General features: G+C 30.8%; 1 protein-coding gene across 4 annotated transcripts in view; it reads right to left on the bottom strand.

The window, feature by feature from the left end:
- Positions 1-231: 231 nt before the first annotated feature.
- Positions 232-27,236, bottom strand: part of LOC111640674 (peroxisome biogenesis factor 1-like) — a 53,853-nt gene continuing 26,848 nt past the window's right edge. For 3 of the 4 annotated variants that reach the window (XM_023386716.1, XM_023386730.1, XM_023386723.1), the window contains 12 exons: positions 22,953-23,118; positions 15,208-15,398; positions 14,993-15,127; positions 13,779-13,843; positions 13,594-13,653; positions 5,427-5,509; positions 5,234-5,337; positions 4,369-4,525; positions 4,170-4,294; positions 3,928-4,094; positions 2,793-2,864; positions 232-391 (listed from right to left, as the gene is read on the bottom strand). In XM_023386716.1, coding sequence (XP_023242484.1) covers positions 2,795-2,864; positions 3,928-4,094; positions 4,170-4,294; positions 4,369-4,525; positions 5,234-5,337; positions 5,427-5,509; positions 13,594-13,653; positions 13,779-13,843; positions 14,993-15,127; positions 15,208-15,398; positions 22,953-23,118 — 1,323 coding nt within the window. In that variant the 3' untranslated portion in view covers positions 232-391; positions 2,793-2,794. The remainder of the gene's footprint in view (positions 392-2,792; positions 2,865-3,927; positions 4,095-4,169; positions 4,295-4,368; positions 4,526-5,233; positions 5,338-5,426; positions 5,510-13,593; positions 13,654-13,778; positions 13,844-14,992; positions 15,128-15,207; positions 15,399-22,952; positions 23,119-27,236) is intronic. The other variant, XM_023386719.1, reaches the window with a different exon arrangement.

The raw sequence follows: 27,236 nt of genomic DNA, 5'->3' as shown, positions 1-27,236 counted from the left end.
TAAGCGCTCGTAAAACTAATTCTCCCCCAATTAAACAGCAAAGGAAAGCAGAATTGTCCAGCATCTATCGTTTATTCATTGCCAAAGGCGCTTCGTCTGGTCAATCGAGAGTCGTTTGTCCTCCTATCTATGCCTTCTAACGTCGTTTGACGACACCTAACTTCTTGATTAAAGAACATCAAAAGTACCGCGCCATCCCACCCCCCGATTGTCTGACTAACTTTTTATTACGTTATCTACCACCCAAACGACTCTTTATTAATAAAATGATATTTATTTACCAATTTAAGATACAAATTTTGGGTTTTTATTTACAAAATTTCTTCGTATTTAGTATTAAAATAAAGTAGTTGTGGGCGATTTCGGACGGTGTGGTGGGTCCCCGTACACACTGTAAAAGAAAAGAATTAAAACATTTTTTACCAATGTCCGAAACTGTTGTTTATGTTCGAAATTAAGTACGAGGCGCGGGACAACTCTATTTGGTGCTACCACCTGTCAGGAGGGGACGTCAATCAAGCAGACACCAAACGGAGCACAACAATAGCCCCCTTCTATAGGGCTCAGTGGGCGGAAAGAGAACTACTTCAGAGCTAATCGGATGGGAGGATAGGAAGTCTAAAACGCTCTCGCCGCTAGTTACAACAGCGAAAACTTCTACTACGCGCCGTACGCGTAGCTAGCTTTACGAGTTAGGAGCTCGGAAAGACCGAATTAAAACGGAATTCGAACGATAAAAGTGGTTTAATAGTCTCGAGACTTTACTAATGACACGTTCTTAAGCTATGCAAAAAAAGGAGCGAGAGTGCGCGCATCGGAGCCCACGTATACGAGAGGACTAAAGCTTTAGTTTAGTGGAGCGGCGTGCAGCAGGGAAGGACGGAGGAGGAGGAGGAGGAAAGGGGGATTGTGCCACGGTGCAATGCTTATTTACCTTCTATTCACCACTGAATAGGGAGATTCAATAGACGTCTGTAGTGCTTTTCAACAGCGTTCGCTTCTAGGCGGGATCCAGTGAATGGTTTTCAATTTTACCTCAGACAATAGCCAAATCAGAGTGAATGGGGTGCGCGTTGATCTCGTTACACCCGGTAATAATAAACGTCGATTCCCTGTGAATAGATGGTATTTGTCCCGTGTCTTTCATTATGTCACGGACAAAAGCCTCCCTTTCAGCCGCCAGTCTTCCCTATTCATGGATCCTTCTTTCCACCACTTTTGTTGCCAGCCGCGACCAGGCACGGTTTCCATATGTGTTCAAACTACATGTATTACGCCTCACCTCAGCTTTTCAAACCATCCAGTGCTCCACAATGCTCCCACTGAGAACGGTCGGTGTGAGGTCCTATTCACCCTTCTTTTCTCACTCGGGAGAGGGGAGAAAGGGGGCTTTAAGAAGAAGGAAAGAAGGGAGAAAACCTCCACCCGAGTTGAATTATAAATGGAAAATGCTGGAGCTGTATTAGTTTCCGACTCTATATGTTTTTATGCTATCCTATCCTTTATTATATATATATATAAACGGTGTATATGCGGGAAACATGTAATTGACCGCTACCAGAATAAAAATGAACTTTTTAGTCTCGCACAACTATCAAATTCTCTACCGACTACTAGCGAACTAGTGTGTAGCAATTAAAACACCGGTCAACAAAACAGAGTAAAAAAAGTATATAAATATATAAATAAAAAAAAAATAGTCGAGGTTCTACGAAGCGTGACAAAGCGTCTGTGCCGCAGTTTAGAAATCCATTTGCTTACAGGCCATTACATGATGCCGATATGGTTTGCTATTGTGAAGCAGAGACAATGATTTGAATGACGTCTATTGTAGGCGGACCAGGTAACAAAGAGCCTGTCACATAATACCGACGTTTGTTGCAAGAGGACATAAATTGCAGTCCTATGCCTCAGTCACTTACTCTATACAACGTTTTGGTCTATTGTACCGTTGGCCATCTATTGATTATGAATATCGCATAAAAGGGGAGACACTCTGACTTGGCCTTCGGAGATTAAACATAGTAGATGGAACAATGGACGTCGCCACCTATTTGCTAGATAGAAATGAATGCTTCACAATGTTTCATTTCTCTATATACCTAATAATCGCCAGGATACTTGGCCTTATCCAATGAAATTTTATACTATTAAACCGTATCGTCGCTCTCTTTAAACTATTCTTGTAATTTGTTTCATTAAGAATAATTATTTTTAAATAAGTTTGACTTGTGACCTCCATAATTAACCTTCCGTTACAATCAATTTTACTATATTTTTCTATTATGTATGCCTTTTGTAACGAGACGAGCGCTTCGGATTCGTAGTAATCAGACTGTTACCAGACCGATACGCACTTAAAATTCGAAAGTGCAGAGACTTATTTAAAAACTGTTTCTAAATCAGCGTTTTAGACAGAAAAAACGGTATCCAAAACTTGAATTATCCAATTTAATGAGCTAAATTGGATAATTCTAATCGCGTGTTAACGCCAATTTTAGAAATACTTCCGGCCAAATTACGCCCTAATACGATACAAAAAATAGGAATCTACACGTCTGTACTCAAATAGAACTAAGATTTAAGCGCAAATTAAATAAAAATAGTTTAGTAAAACTGCTTTTTATAGGAGCTAACAGTTCGAAATATGAATTCCTCAAACACCGCATCGAAGGAACAGGAAAATTTGGGGACCAGAAAGTTGAACGTTATGAACTTACGTGCCCGTAACTAAATTACAATTAAGGTAACGATTAATGGAATGAATAACGGACAAGGTCAACGATACTCACCGTCACGCTAAAGTTACTCTCTTCTTCTCCGCTCTAGGTAACAAGTCGGATCCCCCACGGAAAGAATCGTAACTGAAATTAAAAAAAGATATATATATAATATATATATTAAAAATTATAAACCGATATGTAAAGGTAGCCAATAGACTCAGCTGTTCAAAGTGATTTTTGGTACTCTAGAAAAAAAATTTAGTTACGACCGTCAGGTGTTCAAACATCGGGTGGCAACTGTAGTTGTGTGTCAACATGGCGGGACTTAGAAAATTCACTTACTGAGCATCTGGTTATGTAGATAAACTATTTGGCTTAGTAGACGAGAGTGAATCGTCTGATTGTCGAAAATCCGAGCTTCGAGTTCTCGGTAAATATTCGTATTCTAATAATATTCGATAGCGTATCTCTTAGGGGATGCGATCCTCTCTGATTAGTATTCAAATATAGTTTCTTCTATTCAGATTTTTTTCTATTTCTTACACCCTATTTAAATCCACTTTTTAACGTTTAATGTCTTTTAATAACCTTTCGCCTTTCTTATTAAAGTTATAAACAATATTAAATCATTTCTCAAAACCGAATTAGTTTAAAGGGAAAGGCTTCCTTCTTTCATTTTAATAAATTAACTATAAATTAATTTCCTTACGGAAAAATTTGATTTAAAAATCGAAATTTCGTATGGTATAATAAAAGAATTTTTGTATTATTTCCCGAAAAGATAGCTTTAATTTCCTTAACTTTATAAGCGAATTCAAAGCTATCTGAAGCATAAAATATGGAGCTTATGGAAATGGTTCACTATTTCTTGGTGTTAATTAATTTCAATGTGTTATTTTATTTGATTGAACGTAAAGTTATCGAATGTATTACACTTCGGTAGGGTCCGAACAAAGAGAAGTCAAATCTGACTTACTCGACCCAGGATTATCACCGAAAATATTGGATAGGAAATGAATATCAACTCATCAAGGTCGTGGGTTCGGTTCCAAATGTAACCAAACACTTTCATTTAAGGATGATATACTTATTCCTTTAAACTTACATCACTTAAATGAAAGTGTTTTACTATAATTTATCATAATTAACTTTAAATAAGTATAAGTTTCGATTTTAATAAATGATATAAAACAATATTACTTACATTGTTTGGTATCTTAATCTCTCGTTTTGAGAAACCGATGGCTTCATTTTAGAAAGAACGTTAATTAAATTACTTTGAGTAATACAGGGGGTCTGATTAATCATCTGATCATCGATAATTTCGACATAATTCTGCTTCCCGAAGATATTATTTTGAATTTCGCCGACCTAAAAGAAAAAAAAATCACGATATAAAAATTTTAAACGAATAATAAATTTGAATATTCAAAAGTTTATAATTACTTCTTTTAAGATTTTATCTTTATACTCTTCGGTGATTCCAACCACACCCTGTTCCAGTGACGGGATATATATTATATCAGAGAATTCGTGGACATTTTCACTTTTATTCTGCTTTCTTTGATCGTCTGATTAATTTTACAAGAAGTTAATTATAAATTACGGTAATGATAATTAAGAAAACAACTTTAATTTTACTTACTTAAATGGTGCAGGCTTTCAATTTGGGCGCTGTATAGCAGCGATTGTAAATCTGCCCCCGAAAAATTGGCTGTAGCAGCAGCTAAATATTCGAAATCGACGTCGGAAGATAGATGAAGTTTTCGGCTGAGAGCTTGAAGGATTTCTAATCTCTCTTCCTACGCAGGGGAGGAAAAAAAAGGAATTTGAGCATTATTTCGTTTCCGTTATAAAGAGGTTAAACTTCAATTTAATTTATTGAAATTCTCAATTGATGTTAACCGATCTCGTGAGCAAATAAACATTACTAGAATTTTAATAATACGTGAATAAATATTTAAACATTCCAAACCCCAGTTGATGTTTTCGTATTCTTTTTAATGTTAAAAACAACAACAACAAAAAAAAAAACTTTAAAGAATCCAGCACGAGTTGCGTAACTTTCCCGACAAAAACGTTAAAACTGTGCGTGGGCCATCTGTTACGAGATTTTATTTTTTTTAAACTTTTTATATTAATTAATATAAAATGGCAAAAAGGTTAAATTTTGAGTGTATATATGAGTTTTATAAAAAGTTGTAAATGTTAGTAACGAGTAAAATCTTCATTAAGTCTGACCCCAGTCGAGATACGATGCGCTACCCCCTCTAACTCCCCACCGCCTCGATATTTAACCACCAAAATTTAATAGAAACAATGCCCCTCGTACACGAATTTCCCTGCAAAATTTCAGAAATTTTCGAAAAAAAGCACGTGAGTTATTAAGCTTCAAAGTGGGTCATTTTTTGACCAATCGCCATACGTTCCCTCTGTTATATATAACAGGGGAGGGTAAGATGCTTTATAGACGAATATGACACTTTACTACACATTTTAATCAAACCTACTTCATTTGGTAGAGGACAGAAAAGATGTTTATCAAATCTCCCCGGTCTTAACAAAGCTGGATCGATGAGATCGGGTCTACTTGTTGCGGCCAAGATGTAAACCCCTATTAAAATAAACAACGTTAAAAGATATCAAATTCAACATTCAATTTGTTTTTTCCTCTATTTCTTAATTACCTTTAAGATCACTAACCTTTTAAAATCTCCACCCCGTCCATTTGTGTCAGTAATTGATTAACAATGCGATCCGTAACGCCGGTACTGTCGTGACCCCTCCTACAAAATTAATGAAAACTTCGTTACTTGACAATCTATTAAAATATCGTCTTGTAAATCGTTTTAAAATATTAAGTCACTTCTAAAGCTTCCGCGATGACAATTAATAATCCGGTTGTGGATTTTAAGCAGCAGGAGCGATGTGTATGATCAATTAGACCTTCACGTTTGGAGTGAATTTTCGAAGATTTTTACGAGGAATTCGGGCTTAATAGCAGCATTTCACGTATAACGCGAAGAATATTCTCGTTGTTTAAACCAGAGCAACCAGAAAACCTGAAGAGTCAATGAATGAAGCATTTACAAATCGAGTAATTCGTCAGAACGGGAAATTATCAGATAATTTATCTGTTCAGCGGCTTCAATTAAACGATTAATAAACACGATTCGATAAGAAACTAATTAAACAATCGAACTACAGGTTATATTTATGAAAATCTGTAAAAAAAATCGTACCAATTCGCAAGAAAACACGGTAAAACCTGTGTAAGCCGGAACGGCACGGTACCGGATATTTTTTTCCGGTTTAGTCAGTTTCCGTTTCGAACGGGTTTCTTTTTTTTAGCATAGAAAATCGCTTCTTTTTTTCCGTTTTATTCAAGTTCCGCTTTAAAGAGTTTTTACTGCATTTAATAACGTTCAACTCCTTAAACGTACGGATGACTTTGATGCTTTGTATTCATTGCTGGAGGATAATGAAAGAATGATAACAAATTACTATTATTCACAATTGAATAATTAAATAGTCAAATAATTATATAATATAAAAATACTTAACTGTTCATATGTTAAAAGCCAGCAACAGTTTTATAATACACGAACTATGTTACTCAACGCTTAAGTATGATGATGATGATGATGATGATGATGATAATACTAAATCTTAAAGGAATATTTAAATTAAATTAAATATCAAAAATTTCGAATCTAACTCGTGTTTTTTCGTAATTAAATAACTTAATTGTCATTAAGAATTCATTTTTCTAATATTAATGAGTGGTTTGAAGGTATTTAAATTAATAAATTCTGAAAAAACGCACAGTTAAATGAGCCAATGGGCTAAAAATCCTTTTATATTGTAAATTTAAAAATTACTTATCGATCAATAATGAAATGGTAATGTCTTCTAATGACTTTTCTTATTGGTTACTTTCTTTGAATGGATACCTTTTAAAGATTAAAATGTAATTTTGTATAAAAAAAATAGTATTTTAACTTATAACAAAGCGTATTATGTAATATATCAGATTATTATATAAATAAATCGCGTGTTTAATGTTACTAGCGTAAATGTATAGTCGTAAAAAATGAAGTTAAATCATTTTAAACTAACAAAATGTACGAAAGTTAAGTGTTTAGTGCGTATTAACGCATACATTTCTGAATTTATATACACGTAACGCCAATCTTCTCACGAAGATCGCGTATAATTTTATAGAAAGTTATACATAATCAAAGATTTGTGTATACTGAAGATTATTTACCACGCTTTAGTTAGATTTAATTGGCAAGTTTTACTCATTTTTACATATAAAGTGAAATGTTACTGATTATAATGAGAATATCCTCACCGATATTAATTTATTTTATATTATTTTAAAAAGAAAGGAATTTCAGTGCGTACGAATGAGATAAATGAAGTACATAAGATACCGAGTAGCACTATATTCAAGGCCTAGAGAGTCGGTTCGAATCCAAGCTGTGGCATAAATAAATCTTATTTGTCTGAGTCCTAGAGTGTTTCTAATGTGCATAAAATACAGTTTTATACTTATTCTTCATAGCATTCTTCCTTCTCTCGCCCTCTAGTGCTAGAAAATATAATTATTCACAGTCGTGACACTCGAACCACGTGCTCTAATTGAATCGGTAAACACACGATAGTAATTTATGCAAACAACAAATCGATCGTTAAAAAAAAAAAATCGAATTACTTTCTACACTAACTTACGTTAAACCCTTTTAATTAATTAATAAATTATCAATTGGAACAACAGAATCGATATTAATAAATGAAGAAAGAGAGTTAAGTTAATCAGGTTTCTGGTAAGCCGAAAAAAAAATCTTAAATTTCTGGTTAAAAATCGCATCTGATTAAATTATGCCTAAAATTAAATCGACGGAGTAAACAGAGGTTAGTTGTGTTAATTATTTGAATATTAGTTCGATTACGATTCCAAATAATAGTAATAATATTAAAATTACGCTCTAACATAAGTGTATTATGTAGTTTACTTTCGCGTGATGTTTACACGAATGCCTTCGTGCCCGGTTTTTACACGTAACGTCTTCTCGCAACGACAGTTTTTGAGGTATTATATTATCGTAACTTCCTTCCACGTAATTATTACGTGTAACAAATGAATAATACTCGAACTGATCTAAAATCGCACGCCAAAATACTGTCGTTACGCTCGGTCGATCGTCAATGTGGCTGCCATGTTAAAAAAAAAAGTTTATCGAGTGATAAAATCGCAAAATTTCTCGAGGATCGTGTAAACAAATCAAAAAATGTCCCTCCTATCGCTAATATTTCTCGTGTGATTTGTTTTTAACTGGTTCTAAATTAAATTTACTGTAAAACTTGTCCAAAACGGAACCTTAATAAAACGTAAACCTGTCTAAACGGGAAGAATTCTTTGAAATGTTCGAATGTTCGAAACGAAAAGCTGCCAAACCGGAAAAAATATTCGGTATCGCTCGAGTACGGTTTACACAGGTTTTACTGTATTTATTTTATATATTTGTCATTGGAAAAAAAATTACATTTTTAGTAAATTATTTTGCTTCTATTTATTTATCTTTCTAACAATTGAAAAATACAATACAGTAGAAACCTGTCCAAAACGGAAAAATATTCGATTCCATTTTACGCAGGTTTCGCTGTAAATAATCTCATATCGCCATCTGTTAGTATATTACTGAACTATTATTGTTATTGTTAACCAGAAAAGAAATTTTATAAGATTTGATATCTTTTATTTCGAAGAAAAAAAAAACAATATTTATTAATGTTTTTATTGTTTTCTCAAGTCAACGCGAATGAAGTACGGCACAATTATCGCTATAACAATAGCACCGACAGTAAAAAATCTTTTATTTTTATTTTTTTAGCATTAAATGGTAAATATATAACGTGGATTGTTACAATATTTTTACATTTTTGGACTTAGAACACCTTTAAACGTCCAGAAATGCAAAAAAAAAATTCGGGTTTTCCCCCTGTATGTGTGTTTTTTGCATGATTTTGTTCACCCTCTTTGAAGATTAATAACTATTGCATTTTTTGTCAAAATTTCTGAAATTTTGGAGAAAAGTTTGTAGATTAGGGATAAATATTTCTAGAAATATTCGGAAAAATCGGGCCATTGGTTCGGGAGATATGGCCTAACATCTGGAAAATCAATCTGAAAACTTAAAGATAGTGGTGGCAATTACTAGGAATGAAAACAAATAAAGTATACTTGGAAAGTCCAGAAATAACGCTGCCAGCTTTTAATTAATGGTGATGTTAAAATATTGAGAAAGTTTCAATATATTTTCTTTATAAAATACAGTACTCCAATAAATAATTTATTTATCATTTTTTATATAAATTTTATTTCTTTCTTTATATATTGATTAATCATGGTATAAACCTCACTGATTTTAGTTTTTATGTACATTTTTAGTTTTATTTCTACCTGTTTTAAGTATAAATCAGACAAATTTCAGACAAAGAATTAGATTTTGTTTAATTTGATTATGATGAATTCGTATGCAAAATATGGAAGTGTGTTTCACATTCAATGTTAAATAAGTAACGTAATACATAGTAGGGTCCATAAGTTTCCAGCAGATTTACTAAAGGTAAATACATTTTTTTTTTTTATAGAAGAACAGAAGGATAAAATGATTCCTAAGTTTTGAAATAGCAAATGCGAGAAACTGCAGAACCTTCCATTTGAACTTTAATTAACTTGCATTTTATACATATGCATTTGGAGTTAGATGCAAGTTAATTAACTTGGAAGTTAATTAATCTAGAAACACAGGCATCATTTTATCCTCCTTTTCTACTAAATTGGCTTTATCTGAATCCCTGTAAACACAAATATTTGTTTATTTATTTTTTTATTTAGTCTCCTTGTATGTCAATTTATTTCTTACAGTGCTTTATTAATAGTTCTATCCTTAATAAAAAAGGACTCTTTCTCTTCAAAATTTGCCATTGCTACAATTCATCAGCCTTGAATTTCCCCCAAATCTTATTTCAATTTTGAGAACAAATAGTAATCAACTTGAAGCCAGATTGAGCTTTAAGGTGGGTGATTTAGTTATTTCAAGCCACAATTTTAAATAGCAGCATTTGCTAAAGTTGATATGTGTACTAATGCCATATCATGCAATGGTAACACACTGATAGACAGCTTGCCACATCATTTTTTTTAATGGCATTCCCCATGTTTCTTCATTAACAACTTCAGTATGCCTCCTCACTATGGTTTGTCTTCAATGCACTCTCTTCCTAATTGGAATTGTTTTGATAATTCTTTTAAAATTAAATAAATAGGAGTAGTGTCTTCATAAACAGCAATCAGATACTCTTCAGTCTCTGATGGATGTTTTTCCTCTTTTGTTCAAAATTTAATCAACTTCTTGATACTCAATTTTAAAACACTTTCAAACTGCACTCCACCCATGCATCTTAAGTTGATAATCTTGATAACAAATTAACAGATTTTGATAATATTTTTATTTTAATGTATCAAAGCAGTGGTTCCCAACCTTTTTTGACTTGCATACCCCTTGGCAGCAAATTTTCCTAAGTTTTATTTTGCATGTTCTTCAAACAGTGGTGTCTTTGTCAATTATACAGCACTGTACATTTACACTAAAAAATTTATTTAAATCAAAAGGCATTGGAGGAAGGACAGATAAATATAATAAAAATATATTGCTATTTAACACTAAGCATCAGACTGAAAACTTTGGACCTATTTATTTCTGTAGTGAAGAAGAAAAGAAGACAATAAATATTGTGTGACTTAAAAGTTATACAAAACCTATAACTTTTAAGTCACACAATATTAATTGCAAAATTTATCTTAATTAAAAATCCAATGCATATATATTAAGTCTCGATGTTAATTGCAAAATTTATCTTAATTAATTTTGATTTTCAGTATTTAAAATTTAAATTTATAAAGCTGATACAAAACACTTACACCAGATCAAAACAACTTACAAATTATAAGCATTTTATGTTAAATTGGATAGCTTTTGTGACAAAACTGTTTAAATATTGTAAAATCAATATATCTCTGTAAAACCAATTTATACTGGTATTTCTTATAGAACTGATTATAGTATAAATTATGATTAGTAAACAAGTGTCATTTGATTAAATAAACTTCTCTACATTGTAAGATTTCTGCATTTTTCTAATTTTAAGTTCTATATGGTAGAATCCAAAAGTCTGAGAATTTTCCTTGAATAGTTTAAAACACTGATACACAACCATCTTCAAAATAATTTTCTTTGATGACAATACACTTTTTGCAGTACTAGTACAGTTTCCAGAAACATTGCTGTAAGCTATCTTTTGCAACTTCCTTTAATGCATCTTGCGATGCTGCTATTACCTCATTTGATGACTCAAAATGACATCCCTGTAAATGTTGTCTCATTGATAAAAGAAGGTAAAAATCACAAGGGGATAAGTCAAGTGAATAGGCAGTATGTGGAGCACATTAGTACTATTCTATAATGATCAGTACTATTCTGGCAAATAGCTCTGATCATTATGGACCAATGTGTAAGTGTGTTATCATGAAAAAGGTACCATTGTCTACTTCACCATGTATGTGGACATTTTATATCATTCGCATGAGTCTATTCACAATAAACAGTCCGAGATGTGATGCTTCCACATCTTGCCGATTCACCTGACTTAGCCTCAGTGGCGTACCGTGGATGTCAGCCGCCCGGGGTGGAGGGAAATTTCGGCCCCCTTATTTAGGTATTTCAATTTAAAAGACCAAAATTCAGTTTTGTCACATAACAAGCAATGAAAAATTCGGTGGTAGTGCAGCGACCTGTTTAAAATAGTTCTATTGGATATTAGTGGTGTATATGAACGCGAATGAATCGTACAAGCANAATTTCGCCCCCCTTATTTAGGTATTTCAATTTAAAAGACCAAAATTCAGTTTTGTCACATAACAAGCAATGAAAAATTCGGTGGTAGTGCAGCGACCTGTTTAAAATAGTTCTATTGGATATTAGTGGTGTATATGAACGCGAATGAATCGTACAAGCAAAATAAAAAAAAAAAGGTCAACAGGTTTCGCAAAATTTCCTGGAATGAAAAAATCACTACTTCACCCGGATGGCGAGCCGGTTCCCGGACTGTCGGACGATAGCACTATCGTAGGTGCGATGCAAGTATAGATTAGGATGTTTCAAATTTTTACAAGATATTATTATTATTTATTGTGAAATTTTGCCGCCCACTAAAAAGTGCCGCCCGGGGCGGGCCGCCCCTGCCGCCCCCACTACGGTACGCCACTGGAGAAAAATTGCATTTTTCTCTCTTTCCAATGACGAAACACCTGCAAATATTTTAATGTCATTTTGAGTCATCAAATGAGATAAAAGCAGCATCACAGGAAGCATTACAAGTGGTTAAAAAAGATGACTTATAACAATGCTTCCAAAAGGTGTACAAGCATTGGAAAAAGTGTATTGTAATTCAAGATTATTTTGAAGGGGTTCTGCATTGGAATTTTAAATTTTTCAAGATTGCAAACTACAGTGGGTAATCAGACAGCAAACAAATTGGTTAACGAACACTTTCGTGAGATTTTTATGTTTGAACGACGAACACTTCACAGAACAAACACAAAAAGAAGCGACATAAAATAACAAATACCAATTAGTTTTGCCTTGTCTTCAGGTAACAATTTGAAACCTTTCAGAGTGCGGAAGATGCTCAACCCAATACTGATCAGATATTATTCTTTTGTACTTTGAAACTCTTCATTGTAATTCCAGCTTCTTGTTTACCTTTCAGACAAATAATTTTTTATAGTCTTTGTGAGATTGTTGGGCACTCATTAAGTTTGGCATCGTTTTTACTTTCTAAAGGTGAGTGTTTAACTGTCCTATCGGATATTCATTAACAGTTTAACACCAAAATCTCAAATTTCGTTCAGACCTCACATTTACATAATTCTTTCATGCACTAGTCTCAAATGTCTCAAATTTGAAGAATTAATTAAAAAAGAAGGCTATTGTCCATAACAAATTTTCAATTGTAATGAAACTAGTTTATTTTGGAAGCACATGCCTAACTGTACCTACATTACAAAAGACGAAAAAAATATTCCTGGGCATAAACCTATGAAAGACCAATTGACATTACTTTTGGGAGCTAATACTAGTGGTAATATGAAGCTTATCCCGCTTCTTGTCTATCACTCTGAAAATCCTAGAGCATTAAAAAATTCCGTAATTAAAGAAAGACTACCAAGGATGTGGAGATCGAATAAAAGGGCATGGGTCATGCAGGCTCTTTTCAAAGAATGGATGTTTGATGTTTGTGCTCCAAGCATCAAGGATTACCTTCAGACCAATGAATTGCCATGAAAGCACTGTTGCTATTCAACAATGCACTAGGACACCCAAAAGACCTTGAAGATAATTTGCTGAAAGACTTTTCCTGGCTGATAGCAGTTTCTGCCTCCGAATACCACTTTGTTAATTCAACCAACAGATCAAGGTTGCAGGTTTCAAGAAATTCTACATCTGAGCACTGTTTTGTCAGTGTTTTGAAGCATGCTAGTTCTCCTCAACGATGACATCAAAAACATTTTGGAAAGAAAAATTTGATATTCTTGAAGCTATACGGCTCATTCAAAAGGTACGGTCAGGAGTCACTCAACAACAGCTAAATCGATAATCGGTTAACAAACAATTCGGATAGCAAACAAAGTCTTAAAATTGGAACAGATTATGTTCATTAACCGATCACCCACTGTATATGCCAAATCTCAGAACTTTTGAATCCTACTATATAAATTAATATTACAATAAATTTTTACCTGGGTGCCAGAGCATCAAATTCATCAAAAAATAATATGCAAGGTTTTGCACTTTGAGCACTGTAAAAAATTAAATAAACTTCAAATATTAAGTATAATTTCTAAAATAATTTTATTTTTAGTATTTAAAATTATTTGAAATGGAACTCAATATTTAACTGTAATTTTACCATAAAAATGCTTACTTTTCAAAAATGTTTCTTAGAGCTTGTTCACTTGCTCCTATATATTTTGATAAGATTTCTGGGCCCTAAATATGTAAAAAATAATAATTTGAAATTTGTAAAATATAAATTATTAATAAAAAATTTAAATATCAAAATAGATAAAAACTGTTTTTATTGTTTTCTAAATAATGTCGATTTTATTATATTTTAATTGTATAATTTTTTTATTGCAACAAAGAAAAAATACAACTTTAAAGTAATTAAATATCCAAATATTAAAAAATTAAAGTGCATGATAATTATAAACATCATGTTAAACCTGACTTTAATGTCTGATATATTCAATATATATCAAATACAAAGCTATATCTAAATGACTACAGCCAATAAGACTAATTTTCTTCTTCCAAAATTTTCATAAATAAAATGTTAATTCATGAAAACACAAAAAATATTGAATTAACCTTACTAATAAATATCTAGTACTTGTATAGATAATATTAAAGTACTCTTCATACATACTGCTTTGTATTTCATCTATATTCATTATGATCTGTGAAATTTATGTTCTGGAAATAGTTGTAATTCTTATATAAAGATTTTCAAGACAGTTCTTGTTTCAATACACTAGAATACAATTATATTTTCAGTAAAACATAAGAAAATTCTTTGATGCAAATTTGCTAAATGCTTGAATATGACAACAGAATCCAGTGGTCCATATATTTACATTCTTTATCAATTATGCAACTTTCAATTATAAAAAGCATGAAAGATCAAAATCATACTTTCTTAGTTGAGAGTGAATTTCACAAATGCTAACTTATCAGTGATGTATGAAAGAAGAACTGCATAAATATTAAATAAAAACAGATCATATATTGATAATCATGTGATAAACTTCATAATTTGAATGTAAGTTCCAATGTAATAAGTTCTCTTAATGTTTACAATAATTCAATATATATCAAATCATAATTTTTATCTCATTTCATATTGTCAACTATCTGATTTAAGCTTCAGAAATAAAAAAACCCAAATTATTAATTATTTTGTGAAATGTACTTAATGAATAATGCTTAATACATTTTAGTGTATTAAAGTTAGTTTATAACTTCTTTTGTGCCCTGTTATATTTAAAACACAATTAAACTGTTGTTTCTCAAAAAAGTTTTATTCATTTTTAAAAAATGATTATGAAATAGCATTAATACATTTATTAGAAAGAGTACCTTTACAGTAATAAAATTATATCCACTTTCTTTAGCTATAACACTAGCTAACAAAGTTTTTCCTGTTCCCGGAGGCCCATACAAAAGAATCCCTGACTGAAGACGTATTGGACAATTTTCAAACAATGTGGGATACTAGAAAAAATAATTCATAAATTAATTATTATTATTTTTTACAGTTCATTTGCAATTATTAATGCAAGAAAATAACATACTTTTAATGGCCAAAATAGAATTTCATACAGTGTTTTTTTTATATCAGACAACCCACCGATATCAGACCAAGATTTACTTTCACTTTTATATAAATTAATTCCTCGTATATGTAAAGGAAGATAATTTTTCAAAGCTGTATCAAAATCAATTTCTGTTAAATGTAGTTCCTTATCAGTTGTTTTTCTATTCTCTGAAAAAGAGAAAAAATATCTGTAATAAATTATGTTAAAATTAATAACATTGGTTTCTTTGAATATTACTAAATATTTAATATTTTTATGAAGAATTTACATGAAATTTTATGATCAATTAAGATAGTTCTTCCACTTTTGCCAATGTTTTCAAACAATACAAGAATAATTATTAAACATAAGATTACTGAAGACAAAGAACAACTTTGGATTCACTAAAAATTTTAAATGCTGCACCACATATTCAGCATTTGGCAACTGGCAGATAATTGCCTGTTCGTCTGTAAGATTTGGCAATATATCAACAAGGAGTGAGAAATGGCAAATACCGAATATTTGTCACAAGTAAATCATTTACATTATTTAGTATAGACTGAACATTTGCTCAGCATTCAGTAAATATTGAATATGTGGAGCCACTTTAAGATTAAGTAAACTATTCAAATATAAACAAACATAATTGAAATATAAGTTTAAAGGATTAAAATCATTCAATATTACAGTTTGTCACATTATGAACCAAACATTTTTAATAACAAAATATTTTATTACTTTATAGATAAACACATATTTGTACCTTTTGTTAAAAGCTGTACAGATTGGTTCATTAATAAAGACGAAAAAGATAAACTTTTTCTATCGTCGACGAGAAGTTTATTGGTACAAAAATATTTTTAAAAAGTTTTATTCTTTGAATAAAATTGAAATTAATATAAAATATATNAATAAAAGTTTTTTTTTCAGATTTCAGTTAAATGGTATGTTAATATATAAGATAAAAAACTAACTGATCTCAATTCTTGGCATAATTTAACATTTCCAAAATATATCTTTGAACACAAACACACAAAAATATAATACATTTTTGACATATTTTTTAATTTAAAATTGAAATAATTTTGTTTTATTTAACTAAAATGATAAAAAATCATTTTTATTCAGCAAGTATTTTGTTCATAGTATTATTATTTGATCTTTAAATATTAAATTTAGCAACTAAATGTATTTCTTTAGTTTCAAAATGCTATTTAAACTAATTGTTCTAAAATAAACAAATTTTATGTTTTTTAATTGTTTTACTTATGTTACATATTATCTATTATTATTCTTAATAAACAAGTTTAAAGTATTAATGATTGTATACAGTCTCCAAAATCTTGTTTACATTTGATATAACTAAAGTATATTTTTTCCATTTAGAATTTTTGATATCCTTAAGTAATAACATATTTCATTTATCTTTTCCTAATTATAAAACATAGCATTTGTTGCATGTAAGATGCATTTTTAAATTATTTGTTCAAAATAGAACTGCTTATAGGCTACCAGAGAGGGACCCAGAAGGCCCAGATCCTCTTTTTGTAAATAAAGATAAAATCAAGTAAGTACAAGAAAATGATCTTTATGTGACAAACACTCTTATACAGTTATATACACAATATCTAAGAGTTTACTCTTCATCCACAGCCCTACTGACTGGATCAACTGTATAAAATAGACATAAAAATAGGTTTGTGTGTTCTAATTTGGGTCCCTCATAAAATCTGTTTTAGTTACTTTATTGAGACATTTATTGTTTATATTATTATTGTTTTTCCTTCTGAATAAAATTTGTTAAAAAAAGAAAGAAGGTTTACTTTTATTTCTTATATTTTCCCTTTACACTTAAGAGCATTAAAGCCCTCTTCATACTGACTATTTTTGTATAAGAAATGAATTAATATGAATTAATATACAACATATAAAGAGTATTATTTAATTATATGCAGTAAAATCACAATGCCAATAGTTGTATATGAATATTTTAATCATGCAATATCAAAAACAATTTACTATATAGGTAATATCTATTCATTTTATGGACGATAAATGGTTATTTACAATTACAAATATCCATGGTACTTGAAAATTATACACACAGCTTCATCTTTATATGAAAATTACTATATGTGCATCTATTTCTGTGTGAGCAATTTTTTTATGTGCACATTTATGGCAGTGGAGATTTTTCTGTATGCAATTTTCTTGTGCATTTTTTCATAGAACCATATGTAAGGGTGCAATATTTAGATGCGAATTTAGAGCGAATTTAGATGCGAATTTAGAGCGAGTGAGAGGTTGCGAGCAATTTAGTTTTCGCAAAGAAAAACCATGCACAAACGAGAAGCGAGAAATAACGCTGGCGAGAGCGAATTTCTGGTTCTCGCACATATCTGACAGGTTTTGATGCTTGTCGCTTCTTGCCTCTTCTCGCCACATATTCTCGCTCGCTAGGAAAATTTGCTTGCTCGCGTCTGCATAGCCCCACCCTAAGATTATAATAAAAGGTGTTCATAAAGGCTTTTCCTGATTACAAACATTTATTGTGTAAAAACTATACTAGGTAGAAACATACAGTTTGTGGTGTAATTTATGCTGATTCCCAGAGTTTTTTACTATAATTTTGCACAATTGCAAACTGTCCAAGTAGCACTGCAATCACCAAATGGCATCTTTGCAAGAGAAAGATCAATGCGTTCTGAGATTTTACAAAACAAAATCAATTAAAGTTCAGTTAAACTTCAGAAAAAGTTATTAAAAATTGGTATGTAAAGTTTAAAGAGACTGGTAGTGTTAATGACCTAAAAAGAACTGCGGTTCCCAGCAGTTCTTTTTGTACATTTTCATATATTTATATTATAAACAAATNGAGCGAATTTAGATGCGAATTTAGAGCGAGTGAGAGGTTGCGAGCAATTTAGTTTTCGCAAAGAAAAACCATGCACAAACGAGAAGCAAGAAATAACGCTGGCGAGAGCGAATTTCTGGTTCTCGCACATATCTGACAGGTTTTGATGCTTGTCGCTTCTTGCCTCTTCTCGCCACATATTCTCGCTCACTAGGAAAATTTGCTTGCTCGCGTCTGCATAGTCCCACCCTAAGATTATAATAAAAGGTGTTCATAAAGGCTTTTCCTGATTACAAACATTTATTGTGTAAAAACTATACTAGGTATTTTTAAAAACTTAATACAAATTTCTTTAGTTATACAAGGTAGGCATAAAGTCTTTTCCTGATTACAAACATTTATTGTGCAAAAACTATGCTAGACAAGGAACATAATTTGTGGCATAATTTAGGCTGATTTCTAGAAGTGTTTTTAAATATACTGTTGCAAAGACTGTCCAGGTAGAATTGTAATTGCCAGTAACAAAGTGACTTTTTCAAAGAAACTCAATGTATTCTGTGGTTTCTTAAAACAAAATCACCAATTATGGTTCAACAAAATTTCAGAAAAACTACCAGATATGAAAAGCATTAAAGGCTTGTGTGTAAAGTTTAAAACGAATATCAGTATTGATGACCTGAAGTCTTTTTTTAAATTTTACATACTAACATTTAATGCTTTTCACATTTAATAATTATCATTATACTCTTTTCTGAAGTTTTGCTGAGCCATAATTGATTTTGCTTTGTAAAAGCACAGAACACATTGAACTTTGTCCTAAAATGACACCGTCATGATATGGTACTAGCAATTGCAGTACCACCAGTCTGTGTAGCAATGTATTAAAAAAAAAAAAAAAAAAAACAGGAATCAGCCACAAACCATGTTTCTACTTAGCAGTTTTTGCACAATAAATGTTTGTAATCATAAAAAGATTTTATATTTTAAAAATATAAAATCAATTAGCCAAAATAAAATATTTATTGAAATTTTACACCTAAAGTTTAATTAATAAAAAAAAAAAAAAAGATTGCAGATTACATTGGACTATAATAATGCTACTAATTATTAATTAAAATTCAAGTTATTTTGCCTAAAGATAGGCATTAGGTACCATCTACAACAGGTCTATAATAATAGGCCAAATGTAATCTGGCAATCATTTGGCATTAAACTAAAAATCAGTTTATTGGATGTTTTTAAACTAAAAAATTATTTTCATGTTATAAAGTAAATGACAAATAAACATGCAAAAATTTATATATTTTTAAATTCATTTTAAAATGAAAACATTGAAGAAGCTTAAAAATTTTATATAGATTATATAGAACTGGTGGAGTACATGATATAAAAGACATTGCTATATTTGGACTCAGCGAAACAAAGTGAAAGGAAGTGGGAGGAAGAGACCTAAGAGAAGATTATAAGTTTTTTTGGAGTGAAGGAACAAAGATGAAAAATGGTGTAGGAATCATTGTTAGGAAAGACATCCAGGAAATGATGGTAGAAATGAAAAACATCAGTGATAGAATAATAAAAATATGAGTGAAATTTGAGGAAAAGTTAACGATTTTATCCAGGTTTATGCCCCACAAACAGGCAACATGAAGAACTGTTAGAAAAGTTCCTAAAGGAAGTAGAAGTAATTGAAGATAAGAAAGACATGGTTATAGGGGACCTAAATGCACAGGTAGGGAAGGCAAGAAGTGGACTGTAAGAAATTATAGGCCCATTTGGATTTGGCTATAGAAACAAGGAAGGGAAGTATTGATTGATTTCTGTGAATGGAATGCTTGTTGGAAACACCTGGTTTATGAAGAATTCTCAAAAATAACTCAATATGGGTGGGTGAAAGGAGGACAATGACTAAAATTGATTACTTCCTGATTGAAAAGCAGAACCACAGAAACCTTTTGGATGTGACAGCAGATCCAAATGAAGCTTTTGATGGAGACCACAAATTGATCATTGCAAGGTTTAGTGTTGGAGCAATGACAAAAATGAAGGAAGTAAGAGAAAGGAAAATAAAGGTTTGGAAGTTAAAGGAACCAGAAATGAAACAAAAGTGTCAGACTGAACTCTCAATTCACATTCTAAACTCAGAAATACAAGGAGTAGAGGAAGAGTGGGCAATGTTTAAAAAAAAATATGCAACTTACTTCTGCTGTAAACCAAAACAGTGCTTATTTCCAAATATTTTCACAAACGTTTTCAAACTTAGTTCTTCTTCAGGTGAATAAAACGGGTAGAACAAAGGGGGAAGAGATCTATTGCCATTAGACACTTCCTATTGAGAATGTAATAAATAAATAGTTATGTTTTTACTTCCTTTGTTTTATTTATATAACCCTATTAATCCAAACATTCCTATATAATTTTGTAGTAGCAAAAGTGTACTGTATTTTGATTTTTTGAAACATTCTTTTTGTTTTGAATCTACAAAAATTTTTTGTTCAAGTTTTTGTCAAAAAAGTTCAGATTTTTGCTTTGAAAAGCAAAAATCTGAACTTTGTAAATGTGAAGTACATTTTTAAAAGATTATAACCTGTTTAACTGAAGCAAAACCTTAACAGAATAAATAAATACCACAAATGATTTCATAAGTTCAGAAGAAACACAAAAACAAATGTCTCTTCATAATTTGTTTTTTCCCCCCACACCTTGGAATTCAAAAATAAAAAGATGTGTGTCAAAGTCAACCTTTATTTTGAGATTCTTGTCTGTCTTGATATGCAAGAGATGTTAAAAATTCCTCTTGTGACAGTATATTTCAAGGATACATTGTATACAGTATTGATAAAAATATAAAACTCAGAGGATAATTATAATAAAAATTTTACCAGTTCAGAATATGTGAAGTTTCAATCTAGGAGTGTGAAAAAGATAAAGTTTTATGTTTTTTTAGTATTTCTTATAAACTTGTGAAATTTTTATTATAGTTGTCATCCTGGTTTTATATTTTTATCAATATACAAAATACTCAAACATTTTTGGCTGGTCAGCCATATTCAGACATTATTTTTCAAATGTATGAAGATATGAGGATGGCTGATTATCCAAAACATTTGTATTTATTTATTCATTTACTTTGGTTAAGAAATTTATTGTCATTAATATTTCAAAATGCTTGTTAATTATGAATTCAATTATTATAAATATTTTATTATTGTGCAAAAAAATTTATCATAAATTGTTTTTCAGGTTTACTACTATTAAATTTGATATTCACTACATTTCTCTTTTCATACATGTAATAAAGAATTGGATTAGAATGGAATCAGTTCATATTTGAATAGTGAACTGTACTTGAGGTATGTCTGTTAGTTAAAGTCAATTTAAGTTCAATACTACAAAATATCATAAAAGAAGTATTACCATTTTGTTTTTAAATAATTTTTAAATGAAACAATATAAATACAGGTATACCTCGCCTTACGTCGGTAATTGGTTCCAGGAAAACGACTTAAGTCGAAAAACGACGTAAGTCGAATTTACTTGTCTCTGAATCTACTTGTTACTAGGAAAAACCATAAATTACTATTCCCAGTTCTGTATTTTATTTATTAATGCATTTTTAATAATATATGGTTAATAAGAATCTATTTTAAGCTTACAAACAAATAAATTTTAGTTTTTAATAGAGTACAGAAAAAAGTAATCTAAATTTACGAATGCATGTACTGTACTGTAAATACAGTACATACTTGTAAATGTATATATTTTAATATGATTTTATGTGCTTTAAACGCTTTTCTAGTGATATTACGACTTCAATATTNTGCACATTTATGGCAGTGGAGATTTTTCTGTATGCAATTTTCTTGTGCATTTTTTCATAGAACCATATGTAAGGGTGCAATATTTAGATGCGAATTTAGAGCGAATTTAGATGCGAATTTAGAGCGAGTGAGAGGTTGCGAGCAATTTAGTTTTCGCAAAGAAAAACCATGCACAAACGAGAAGCAAGAAATAACGCTGGCGAGAGCGAATTTCTGGTTCTCGCACATATCTGACAGGTTTTGATGCTTGTCGCTTCTTGCCTCTTCTCGCCACATATTCTCGCTCGCTAGGAAAATTTGCTTGCTCGCGTCTGCATAGCCCCACCCTAAGATTATAATAAAAGGTGTTCATAAAGGCTTTTCCTGATTACAAACATTTATTGTGTAAAAACTATACTAGGTAGAAACATACAGTTTGTGGTGTAATTTATGCTGATTCCCAGAGTTTTTTACTATAATTTTGCACAATTGCAAACTGTCCAAGTAGCACTGCAATCACCAAATGGCATCTTTGCAAGAGAAAGATCAATGCGTTCTGAGATTTTACAAAACAAAATCAATTAAAGTTCAGTTAAACTTCAGAAAAAGTTATTAAAAATTGGTATGTAAAGTTTAAAGAGACTGGTAGTGTTAATGACCTAAAAAGAACTGCGGTTCCCAGCAGTTCTTTTTGTACATTTTCATATATTTATATTATAAACAAATAAAAAAATAAAATAAAATATACAATTATAACTAAAAAAAAACTGAATTATAAATTTATATTTATATTTGAATCTTATGAATTTATAAGTATTTCAGAGAAACCTTAGGACTTTTTCTCCTAAAGTTTATGACAATTTTTCTGACATCTGTCTGTACGCAATATTTTTATTTATTAATGAATCCTATTCGATTATATTAAAATCGCTAATTTAAATAATGTTTTTTTTATATACTGAGTTTATTTCATTGATGATTTCAATTAACTTCAGAAAATATAAATAAATAATTTTGTTTTAAAATTTTCAATGTTATACCAATTTACACTGAAAATAAAGAAAAAAAATTTATCAAATTTTATTTACCAACTCTCATCCATGCAGAGTGAGTAGCTCTGTTCAATAATATATTTAAATCTTCAGCAACACAGCCTTCTGTCTTAAAAGCAAACTTGGATAAATATTCTTTACAATCCACTATTAAGTAAGGTTTTGATTCAATTAATGCTTTCACTATAGATTCCCTTTGTTCCTGTAAATATTTATCAAAATTACAATTAAATTTTATTTTTATACATTGTAAATCAATAATAATAAATTAAATTCATGCTATATATAATGTAAAAGTATTATCAGAAACAAAGATCATGTGACAAAGTGATATAGACATAGGGTTTTTGTTAGAATTAATTAGGGACAGAATCAAATGAGTTTCTAAGAACAAGAAACAAATATAATTCATGAAAATAATGAAAATAAGGCAACAAGTGCTGCCAACTTGCCTTGTATAGAATAGTTGCCTACTAACTAGCATTGAGCATACAAAAGAAGTTGATTAACGTATTAATAATTACAGAGACAAAGTTAATGATCAATTAGAGTATTAAAATTCCTGCAGAAGCCAGGACATAGAATAACTTCATCTCTGTATTGCTGTAATATAAGTAGAATTTCTAACAGAAAAGCTGAACACTAGTTTTTGTAACTCAAATTGGCTTGTTTGCTACTCTGTAAGCTCATAAAAACCACATCCAAGAGGTACTCATATACTTAGCACAAGTTCTTGGAAACAATGAGAACTTTTTGCAATAGAATAGTAATCAACTCTTGCATTTGAAAATGCCTATCTTTAATTTGAATCAGTTTGAATTAAACCTCAAAATAAAATTTTTTATGTATATTAAAATGATTTTACTATAAAAAAATGTAACTGTGTAACATTTATCTTGTTTAAAGAAAATATCTAGCAATGAGAGTTTTATAACTTTCCCAGCTGTTAAGAGTTTTTATTTTAAAAAAACTTATATTATTAAGCAAAATAAAATAAAATAAAATAAAATTGTGTGGGGCACCATCTGTTATCAATTTTGTTATAAAAAATTTTTTATTTTTTATTAATATAAAATGGCAAAAAGCTTAATTTGAAGATTGGGGTGAGTTTTATAAAAAAAAAAAAAAAAAAAGTGTAAATGTTAATAAAAAATAAAATCTTAATTAAGTCCTACCCTCCCGAGATACATGATCCCCTATATCTCCCCACCCTTCAACAACAAAAATTTAATAGCATCAATGCCTCTCATACACAAGCCACCATCCCAAATTTTTGTTACTTAATCTTTATCCCATCCCTGCCAACACACACACACCCATGTCATGGACATTTTTTTGCCTTTTTTAGATTTAGGAGTTTAGGAGGTCTCAAAATGTGGAGATTTGCAAAAAGCTTAGATGATCAAATTTGACATGATTCAAATACCCTTGTTATGTATATATAACAGCCTGGAAAGTAAAAAAACACTAAAACCTGTTCAAAGTGGAAAAAATAATTTGATACTGTGCGATTTTGGTTTACTATATTAGATTTTTACTTTCCTCACTTTGTTATATATAGTAGAGAGAAAATATGTCAATCAGTCAAAAAAGACACCCAAAAATTTTAACATTTTTGAACTCAGGATCTTGAAATGTTAGAAAATGCAAAAAAATTTGGGGTTTTTTCAGGGCTGTGGAGTCGTGTAAAAATCTACCAACTCCAACTCCGACTTTTCCTTACCATCCAACTCCACTCCGACTCCGACCAAGGGCGGACTTGTTACCGAAAGAGACCTGGAAATTCTGATGTCTTCACGTGACCTCAGAATAAAAGATTCAATAAATAGAGTTATAATAAAGATAGAACGTAGAAACTTTTTATTTCAAAGCCAAAAGACTCCTCTAAGTAATATATAAATATATATTCGATAATTTTTACTTTTCTGGCTGTTATATATAACAGAGGATATATAACAAAGTGTAGCACTCGGTCAAAAAAATGACCCCTCCCAAATTTTTACATTTTTGGACTCAGAACATCTTGAAATTTCGAGTTAATTAAGCAAAAGATTCGAGATTTTTTTCTATATGTGTGGATGTTGGACTGTGTGGGGGGGCATGATTTTGTTCACCCTGTTTGAAGCCTAATAATTCCTGTGGTCAGAGTGGTCAGAATTGGAGTCAGATGGTTTAACACAGGAGTTAGTTATTAAGCGTCAAAGTGTTTGAACTAAATCGTGTCCCCATGTACATTCTAACATCTTAGGCGAGAACATCTTAACGGGTTTTACTGTACTATTATAAAATGGCAAAAAAGCTTACTTTGAGAGTAGAGACGAGTTTTATTTTATTTTTTTAAATTTTGAATGCTAATAATGAGGAAAATATTCATTAAGAAATGTGACACATGACCACTTTTATGTCTTCACCCTGTCGACCTTTAATTAAGAATCAAAATTTTTATACGCAAGCTTTAGTGCCACATTTCGTTTCTTAAACTTTACCCATTCTGAGATATTGTTTAATATCTCAGAACAGAAAATAAAGAAATTAAACAAATTAGATGCCAACACACACACACACAATTTTTCCCCTTTTATTGACTTTTTTGAGTGGTTCGGGAGGGTTCCAAATGTATAGATTTGCAAAAAAACATAGAGGGTCAAATTTGACACGATTCCAATACTTTTCCATTTTATATACATAACAAGTTGGTAATTAAAAAGGAGTTGGAGTCGGCGGATTTTTTGACGACTCCGACTCCGGCTAAAACACCAAAACTCCATGACTCCGACTCCACAGCCCTGGGTTTTTTAGTGTGTGTGTGTTTCTCACAATTTTGTTCACCCTCTTTGAAGATTAATAACTCCTGTGCTTTCTGTCAAAAATTTCTGAAATTTTGCAGTAATGTTTCTGTATTAGGGGGATTGATGCTATTAAATTTTGGAAATTAAAGGCCAAGGGTGGAAAGATTGTGGGGATTGTGTGTCATATCTTGAGTAGGATCAGACTTAATTACAATTTTAAAACCCATCCCTACTCTCAAAATTAAGGGCTTTGCTATTTTATATTAATTAAAAATATAAAAAGCTTTTTTAATATAATATCATAACAGATAGTGCCACGCATGCAATTTTAAATGTTGCCAGAAAAGTTAAGCAACTTGTTGCTGGATTTTTTAAAATAAAAAGTAAAGATACAATTGCAAATAATTATAAAAAATAATGAAATGAGTTATTAAGATATATAGACTGGTAGTGTTAATGNTGTCCCCATATACATTCTAACATCTTAGGCGAGAACATCTTAACGGGTTTTACTGTACTATTATAAAATGGCAAAAAAGCTTACTTTGAGAGTAGAGACGAGTTTTATTTTATTTTTTTAAATTTTGAATGCTAATAATGAGGAAAATATTCATTAAGAAATGTGACACATGACCACTTTTATGTCTTCACCCTGTCGACCTTTAATTAAGAATCAAAATTTTTATACGCAAGCTTTAGTGCCACATTTCGTTTCTTAACGTTTCTTAAACTTTACCCAACCCATTCTGAGATATTGTTTAATATCTCAGAACAGAAAATAAAGAAATTAAACAAATTAGATGCCAACACACACAAAACAAATTAGATGCCAACACACACACACACAATTTTTCCCCTTTTATTGACTTTTTTGAGTGGTTCGGGAGGGTTCCAAATGTATAGATTTGCAAAAAAACATAGAGGGTCAAATTTGACACGATTCCAATACTTTTCCATTTTATATACATAACAAGTTGGTAATTAAAAAGGAGTTGGAGTCGGCGGATTTTTTGACGACTCCGACTCCGGCTAAAACACCAAAACTCCATGACTCCGACTCCACAGCCCTGGGTTTTTTAGTGTGTGTGTGTTTCTCACAATTTTGTTCACCCTCTTTGAAGATTAATAACTCCTGTGCTTTCTGTCAAAAATTTCTGAAATTTTGCAGTAATGTTTCTGTATTAGGGGGATTGATGCTATTAAATTTTGGAAATTAAAGGCCAAGGGTGGAAAGATTGTGGGGATTGTGTGTCATATCTTGAGTAGGATCAGACTTAATTACAATTTTAAAACCCATCCCTACTCTCAAAATTAAGGGCTTTGCTATTTTATATTAATTAAAAATATAAAAAGCTTTTTTAATATAATATCATAACAGATAGTGCCACGCATGCAATTTTAAATGTTGCCAGAAAAGTTAAGCAACTTGTTGCTGGATTTTTTAAAATAAAAAGTAAAGATACAATTGCAAATAATTATAAAAAATAATGAAATGAGTTATTAAGATATATAGACTGGTAGTGTTAATGAC

The sequence above is a fragment of the Centruroides sculpturatus genome, unplaced genomic scaffold (genome assembly GCF_000671375.1).
Source record: "Centruroides sculpturatus isolate CEXI.00-Female unplaced genomic scaffold, Cexi_2.0 scaffold163, whole genome shotgun sequence".
Classification (NCBI taxonomy): Eukaryota; Metazoa; Arthropoda; class Arachnida; order Scorpiones; family Buthidae; genus Centruroides; species Centruroides sculpturatus.
The sequence above is the reverse complement of the archived record's forward strand: the minus strand, read 5'-3'. Positions and strand labels throughout refer to the sequence as shown.